This window comes from Adiantum capillus-veneris, chromosome 11 (genome assembly GCF_014529385.1).
Source record: "Adiantum capillus-veneris isolate H3 chromosome 11, ASM1452938v2, whole genome shotgun sequence".
Taxonomy (NCBI): domain Eukaryota; kingdom Viridiplantae; phylum Streptophyta; class Polypodiopsida; order Polypodiales; family Pteridaceae; genus Adiantum; species Adiantum capillus-veneris.
The window spans coordinates 59,180,173-59,188,956 of record NC_140941.1 but is presented as its reverse complement, the minus strand read 5'-3'; the positions used below and the strand labels follow the sequence as shown (position 1 = coordinate 59,188,956).

The following is an 8,784-nucleotide window of genomic DNA, read 5'->3' as shown; positions in this document are numbered from 1 at the left end:
CCATCAGACGTTCCAATTGCACCATAGCATATGGTCTAGTTTTAGTAAAGAAACCACCCTTGGATGATCCCATGAGAATTCTTACATCCATGCCCCCCTGCAGGTCTTCTTCAAGTTGGATCTGACATATATATGCAACAGTAGCATTGCTTGTTGTTGCACTATGCTCATGGTGTACACATCGTAGATGACCTTGTTAATGTTAGGGAAGGCAATATCTAACATCCAATCTCAATCTAACCACAAACAAAATCCTTGAATAGAAGGCTACATATCAGATGTAAAAGACACCAGGTCTTAGCTCCAACTTGCTAGAGCCTTGCATTTGAATTGAGACTAGCAATTAATGTCATTGCACACCAGGCATTGTTTAGTGTTGACAAACTATGGGGGAGGGTAGTGTGGTTTTCCATTTACCATGCCTAACCTGTCCAGATGTGTAATTATTGAACACTGCTTTCATGGAAGGGTTTCATAAATGGCCCATAAGAATAGGCTCACCTTGAGATGTACCTAGGGCTTGCACTCCAGGTCTTTCACTCCCACATTCAAGTGTACCAACTAGTGTTGATATTTCGTCCTCGGCATTCCTTGTTGGACATGTACGAGATGTGCCCTTGGTCTTCACACTTAAATACCGATTCTCAAAATACCTCTTGAAAGAGCGATAACTAATTTTTACCATTGAACCTTTGTATTCCTTTATACACCTCAAAAATCCTTGGCAGACAATCACAAACAGAGAAGGTTGCAGCACCATTCCCACTCCAGCTCCTCTTCGGAAAAGTTCAGTTGACCCCCCTTGCTGCTGGAGCAAGCTTGCTCATGCAAAAAAGCAGCAATGCAAAACACAGGGCTGCAATCAAAGTTCTCATACAATTAAAAATTTGAAGAAATATTCACTCCAATCATGATAGCACAGATGATGCTCACCAAGATATGCAACTGTTGCACCAGAAGTTGCTCTGCCAAGGGCTGAGAAGAAATACAACGAGACGGCCACCTGTCAAACAACATTCTCAGACACGCCCAAAAAAAAAAAGACAGCCTTTGCGTTGTCTGAGAAATGACCTAAAACAACATTCTTAAAGAAACTAAAGCAACCATGTATTCAACATAGACCGTACTGCTTAGCCAAGGTAATCGAGAAGATAAAGATGTAGAAATGAAACATTTAATTGTTTTAGTCGCATGATAGTGGTGTAATTGTGAAAGATTATGCTAACAAAACTGTTCACTATATGTAAGGAAAAGCCCCCAACATGAAATGACATGACCAGAAAAGGATCAAAACTCTTCACATGGATGTTACGTGCTCGGTGGCTCTATATGCCACATGGATACTTAGGATTTTGTCAGTCTGAACCCTCGTTGCATAAATGGTTTGTACACGTGCTTAACAGGTGTTGTTACACTTTGGTGGGCATCCGGCATAGCCTAGGATATTTGGAATCCCATGGTCAAGTTCCCCAGTCAAATGCATCACTAGATCAGGAGATTCAAGGAAAACAGTACCCTGAAACTTACTGTGTGTAAGTGACCAAGGGTGTTCCGGCAAAGATCTGACATGGCCTCGATGGATAAACCCCTGGTACACACAACTCCAACTGCTACTGCTACTGCTCTACTCCTATACACAAGACCACCGACTCGGCCTCCACAGGGGTACCAACTCTAACATGCTCTGAGAGCATATAGATGTGGTGCACCTCCTGCTGGCAAAAGAATAGATCCACAGGGAGAGAGACATGTCGCAAGGCTGCCTCAGAGTGTGGCTGCCCTATAAAGATCAACAGCATCTCCTCTCCATGGCTTGCACCTCAGGTGTAGTGCTCTGCATCTGGATAATCACATCGCCTTTGTCTAGATGCCCTGAGAAGAAAAACGCAAGGAGGGTCTGCCCATTGACAATCATCTCCTCTCCACGGCTTGCATCTCAGGTGTAGTGCTCTGCATCTGGATAATCACATCGCCTTTGTGTAGATCAGTGTTACCGGGGAACACAAGCCTGGAACGTCGGAACAGCGTTCCGACAGAGCTTGGTGATGTGGAACGGCTCGGAACGTCTGGGTGTTCCGGATGGGGATCTGGTACCGGTACGGCGCGGTCAGAATGCTGGGGAACTGGCCGGAACGGCTCCAACGGGCAAAAATGGGCAGCTTGCAATGGGCAGAAACGGGCAATTTTTTAAAGTTTAACCATGGGACGGGAGCAAAGCTTATAAAATGCAACCCCCCTCACCCCTTTCCTTCACTCAAGCTCTCAAGCTCTCAACCAAAGCTCACACGTGTTTTTTATGCGTCCCATTACACGCCGTTCCCATTTTGGACCCCTCCCTTCCGTAAGTAAAAGGAACCTTGAGCACAGTTCGGAGCACTCATCTTGAGCAAAGTTCAACATTCATTCCGCTGCACCTTACAATACGGGTGAAGATCCGGGACTCTAGTTTTGTAACTTTACCCTCTAAAGGAATAAAGAAATACCGAAAGGGGCGCCAATTTTTGGGGCCTACAGTTTGTCGACGTCTGCTCGGAGCATTCTAGCTTCAAAGCCGTGTGTGCTTTGAAGTGTTAATTCCCGTTACAGGTTCCTTCTGCAAGGTTTCTTTGGGTGTAGCTTAAAGTAAACTTTCGGGTGAAAGCCAAAGTCTATCGCCCTACGGGCCAGTATTATGGTTTCTTGCCGGGACAAAATCACTTTTTCCCCAAGAAGTGAGCCTCCGTTGGTTTGGTGAAGACACAGAGTACAAGAACGCGGGATTACACTATGGCCGACAAAGGGAGGGGTATTATGGAAGAGGGTTCCTCTTCGAAGGACAGGCAGGAATTTCCTACAGTATTTGAGGTTGGTGAGAGTTCACGGTCGCCCTGATCTGTACCTCCTGTTGATGTGAATGTTCCCCCAGTGCAGGGCTTTATGACTGGGCAACTTGAAGATGATGCGTTCAGGACTTAGTTGCCGCTATGAACGTGTTTTCTCAACTTGTGCAAAACCCAAGGTTTATGAAGTTTTTGCAAGTGCCACAGCACTCAAGGCAACTCACACAGCCCGTGGAGCCTGTTGAGGCTCAAGCCCAAGTACTTCATGCATCTCAGCAGGAGAGGGAGCACTCGCATGTTGCGGAGTCACGGGCTCCAAAACAGGTTCCTTCCATCCATGAATAGGTGGTTAGAATGCCTACTCTACACGCTTTGCCAATTCAGCCCACCACCTTTCCAAGCCTGCATGTTGCGTTACAAGGACAAGAAACCAGTTTCCAGGCAATGCATTAGGTTTTTCCACCACCCACCGTACATCCTAGGTATTTCAGAGGTGGATCAGTGTTCCAGAGTATGGCTGGTTATGCGCCTGGAAACCAACATTATATGCCAGGAACAGTGTTTGGGGGTATGCAAGGCATGATGCCAAACCCCATGTATGGTAGCACGGCATGCAGTAAGGCTTTCAGAGCAACCAGGGCCAGTTTGGGGTGCCACAAGGTATTTGGCATGGCTGGTTTTTCTGGACAGCAGCCAGATATGGCAGCTATGACGCAAAATGTCAATGACCAAGACGCTCCGATGATCCCTATCACAGTGCCCATGTTGCAAGCAATTCCCTATGACAATTTGGGGGCACTGGAGAAACCAAAAGTATACAAACAAGGTGGTGCAACTGTTAAGTTTGAAACTTCCAACGGCTTTGAGGATAAGACGAAAGCTCTCACTTTCCTCCAGTAGTCTGATACAACTTATGCGGGGGGAATTTTACAGAGGCCTCCAAGGTTAGGAAAGTTGCCACCTTCTTGAAAGGCAATGCGCTTACATGGTGGACAACCCTCTCGATGCAAAGACAGGCACCCGCCACATGGGTATACTTCAAGCAAATGTTTGCATCTACGTGGCTGTCAAATGAATTTGAAGCCGACATCATGACGGATTGGCACCAACTCACTACGACTACTTGCAGAGCCTACAGGAGTACAATCGGTGTAAATCATTGCTCTCAGTAACCTCCTACACGTTCGTGCCATTGACAGAGCAGATAGAGAAGTATTGTTGTGGGTTTCCTAAAGGGCTTCAAGATTACTGTACAAAGAACAAAGTGGCTACCCTCACTCGGCTTATGGAAGTTGCCAACACTGGTCTTGCCTTGTTGAAGGGAGAGGATAGTGGATTTCCAGCCAACGTGAAAGGGGGGCAGCAAAAGAAAAATTCAACAAAGAAGCTCTTTGCAAAAGCGGCTCTTGAAGCATCACAGGGGTCAGAAAAGGACAACAAGGATAAGGACTCAGCCGAGACTTCTAGAGCGCATGCAAATAAGCCAAAAAGGAAGCCTTTTGTGTGCGAGTCGCTCGAGGAAAAGAAGGTCTTGATGGCTGAAAATAAAAGCTTTATATGTGAGCAACCTGGTCACTTTGCTGCAGATTGTCCAATGTCCACAAAGGAAAAGGCCAGCTGATTCAGATGATAAAGAAGATAAGAAAAGAAAGAAGCCTAAGCACACGACAGTTTTGGTGCCAGATATGGTGGGTGACAGGCCAAGCACAGATGCCAGCGAGTTATGCAGAGCATGGGATAAAGTCAAAGATCAGACGGCACTCATCTTCTTTGATCCAAATGCCAAAGCAAACTTTATCTCACCAGAGTTAGCTATGAAGTTGGGCATCAGAGCTGAAGAGATGGGGTACACGGCAAAGGCAGGGTTGGCATGTCCTGCCACTCAGAGTGTGTTACTCCCATCATTGGAAAGTTGTGTTTGCATGTTCAGTCGTATGTGGACACAAAAGAATTTTATATCATGCCGCTGGAAGGGTGCGATGCGCTACTCGGAATTCCGTGGATGTTCCAAACACATGGCGTGTTGTATGTTTGCAACAAGACGATCACCCTTCAACATAGGGACAAAACTCATGTTTTGGATGTAAAGCTTAAAGGGGAGTCTGTCCCTATTGTATTTGCTTTAGCTATAACTTCTGTAATTAAAAATCATCTTTCTGTGTACCCGTTTGCTGAACCTGCAAATAATGGTCCATATACCATCATTCCTTGTTGGCGTTCTGGGAAGATCAAAGATAAAGTCCACAGCAATGCTTTCCCATGGCTTATCCGGAATCGGCAGTGACTGTAACAACCCCGGTGCCTTTTGCCTGTCAAACTTGACCTTTTGGCAAATCACACATGCTCGCACAAAGGTACCCACATCTCTCCTCAAAGTAGGCCAATAAAAGAATGTCTCTACTGCTTGAACTATCGCATCAATACCACGATGCCCTGTATACGGTGGGACATGACTTTCTACCCTGACCTTAGGTCGCAATGGCCTAGTGACATAAAGTCTGCCATGCATCATGATAAAACCGTCTCTGAGGAGGTAGTGCTCATGATGTTGCCCCTCTTGCAACTGTTCAAAAATTCTTGCGAAGTCTTCATCTGTAGCATATTGTTCCTTCATGTCATCAAGTTCATGATGATAAGGAATTGACACAACTGGAATCTGTGGCGTTTCTTGATAATGCATCAGCACAACATTCTTCTTGCCTTCCACATGCATAATCTGGAAGTGGAACATAGAAAGAATGTTTGCCCATCGCATATGCTTTTCGGATAGCTTTGACTGTGTCAAGAAGAATCGCAAGGTCTGATAATTTGTCTGGACAACAAAAGCAGCACCTAATAGGTAGTGCTTCCAACTAGAGAGCGCATGAATGACGGCCAATAACTCTTTCTCATAGATTTGCATAGTCTTTTGGGGCCCTTGCAAGATTCTGCTCTCATAAGCTATTGCCCGTCCATCTTGCATCAGCACCGCTCCGATGCTATTGCCACATGCATCACATTGGACCACAAATGACTTCTTGAGATCAGGTAAAACAATCACGGGATCTGAAGTCAATTTTTCCTTTAAGAGACTAATAGCTGAAATCTCTTTTTGGTTCCATCTGAAAGTGATCTCTTTCTTTTGCAAAGAGCGAAGAGGTGAAGCTATCTCTGCAAAATTCCTGGTAAACCTTCTATAGTATGAGCACAATCCCAAGAAGCTTCGGACATCATACAGTCTTCAAGTCTGGCCATGTCTTAATAGCTTCAACCTTTGCGGGATCCATTCAGACACCATCCTTTGACACTATGTGGCCAAGAAAGGGGATCTCTTCCAAGAAGAATTTACTTTTCTTAGGATTGACAAGTAACTTGTGACTTCGCAGCTCTTCGAACACAATGGTCAGGTGACGCCTATGCTCCTCTTCATTCTTCGAGTAGACTATCATGTCGTCAAAGAATGTGCCAACAAACTTCTGATGCGAGCGGAAAGTCACTCTACTGAACGTGGTAGGAGCATTTGTAAGACCAAATGGCATCACTAAGAACTCATACTGACCAAATGTCGTTCTACATGCAGTCTTGTGCACATCCTCTGGCCTTTTACGAATCTGATGGTAACCACTCTTAAGGTCTATCCTGCTTAAAATTGGAGCACCCTCTAAACGGTCAAGAATATCATCTATCCTTGGAATAGGAAACCTGCTCTTGATGGTATTCTTATTCAATGCACGGTAATCAATACACATGCGCCAAGACTGGGGAGCAGAAAGGTGAAGAACCAGGCTGAATCAGCCCCTTCTCTAAAAGCTTCTCTACCTAGCCCATAATCTCTTTCTGCTGCGCCGCAATAACCCTGTAGGGAGGTCTGTTCGGTGGGCTACACCCTGGCTTCAAATCTATCGAATGGTCCTCAGGTCTCTCCAGCGGCAATTGCGACAGTAATGAATCAGAAAAACAATCATTAAACTCTCCCAAACAAGCTGACCTTTCTTTATCTAATATAGATAAATTTGACTGACAATTATCTGAAACATCACGTGCAAAGATCTTTCTCAAAAAGCATCCGTTTTTCCTCAAAGTTTCCTCTGAACCCATCTTCATTCAAGTGCTTGCCTTTCCTTGTGAACAATTCTAACACAGTTAGGAATTTCCTCCCGACTATGGATATTCCCTTTCCGATGCACCCATCACCCACCTTGTGACGCATCAGGAATACCCATCACCTAGTCCTTTCGTACCGAACTTACGGTACAATCTCTTTCACGATGCTCTATGTCACCCATCCTGTGACGCATCAGAGATGTCCATTCCCGGATGGTCGGATACTTCTTTACAATGCTCCCTGTCACCCATCCGATGTGACGCATCAGAAGTACCCGTTCCTGGTGGCCTTACAGATATTCTTCTTCTCAGTGTTCCCGTCATTACTTTAAATGACGCACTAGGAATACTCTGTACTCCGATGTCTCCAGTGAGAAAAGCCCTCTCACTTAAAATTCCAATAATTCATTTAGAATTATCCCTATCAGGATGAAGATTAAATCTAATCAGATGGCACGATTATTTATGTACAATGTGTTCAAGTACCATGGTATGCCACAATCGATTGTCAGTGATCGTAATCCTCCCATGACAAGTTTGTTTCGGAGAGGATTGTTTGAGAACATGGGCACTACGCTCAAGTTCTCGTCTTCGTTTCATCCACAAACTGATGGACAGTCAGAAGAGGCTAATTCTACTGTCTTGGATCTGCTGAAATGTTGTGTGTCAGATAATAAGGGCAAGTGGGAACAATATTTGCCTATGCTTGAGTATGCATACAACAATACGATGCATTCGTCAACTGGCAAGGCACCTTCTGAGATTGTTGAAGGCGGCAAGAAAGTTCCTCCTATTTTGCATACAAAGGACAAGATCTTTGAGGCATATCGGTATGTCGAGAGCATGGATGAAAAGAAAATTAAAGTTGCCCTGGAGAAGACTCCGGCAAAACAGAAAAGGGTTGCTGATCAACACCGTCGTGAACTGTTGTTCCCACCTAGTGATTGGGTACTTTTGCGATTTGAAAAGGCAAGGTTGAAGAAAATGAAGGGCAAGGAACGGTTGTTTCCGAAGCTCAACATGCATTACTATGGGCCTTTTCAAGTACTTGATAAGACCAACGATGTTGCTTACAAGCTGAAATTGCCTGACGCTTGGAAGATTCATAATGCGTTTAACCTGAGTCTTCTAAGACCCTTCGTGGGTGATGTGTCAAAAGATATGCCAGATAAGGACCAGCCAGAAGTTGAGGAACTTGATGAAATTTTGGTTCCTGAGAAAATTTTCGCACATAAGGAAAGAAAAGTTAAGGCACAGGTTGCAAGACGCTATTTCGTGAAGTTCAAGAACTATCCACCTATGGATGTAAAGTGGATGGAAGAGCAGGAACTGTCAGAGTCACCAAATGAATTGTAGCTTTACCTTGAGGCCTTTGGGTTACAACCTACGTATACCCCAACACAACGTGTGCAAAGGAGAGGTAAAGACAGAGCTAGTACATCAAATATACATATGGATTCAGTGTAATAGAAGTGTGCATTGCTCTTTAAGTGTTAAACGTATAATGTTCACTTCTATCATAGATGGAAATGACAAAAGTATGAAGGTCTCATTAAGTCATTTCTATCTATGGATACATGCGATGCTAAAAGAGTGCTAACAACACAAGATCATCAATGGAGTGTATTTATGGTATGCAATCGAGGACGTTTGCAATTTCAAGAGGGAGGTATGTCACGAGAACGTGGCAACTGCTAACCTTAGTTGTTGGTTTCTTTCCGATGACTTTCATTTAATTTTTGAGACCCTCTTTTTGAAGTTGCAAATGGCCGGACATTGTATGGCCAGTGTGAAACAATGGTTTCACCCGCGGACGTGAAGTTGGTCGACACTAGAATTCCAGTAGTAAAAGGGTGTCTAGGCTTAGTTCGAAGTCATCCAC

The 8,784-nt window shown here is 44.6% G+C and overlaps 1 protein-coding gene across 1 annotated transcript in view; it reads right to left on the bottom strand.

The window, feature by feature from the left end:
- Window positions 1-237: 237 nt before the first annotated feature.
- Window positions 238-8,784, bottom strand: part of LOC147447298 (reticulon-like protein B22) — a 63,837-nt gene continuing 55,290 nt past the window's right edge. The window contains exons 3-4 of the mRNA XM_086524295.1: window positions 934-1,003; window positions 238-856 (exon numbers count right to left, since the gene is read on the bottom strand). Of these exons, the coding sequence (XP_086380421.1) occupies window positions 789-856; window positions 934-1,003 (138 nt within the window). The 3' untranslated portion in view covers window positions 238-788. The remainder of the gene's footprint in view (window positions 857-933; window positions 1,004-8,784) is intronic.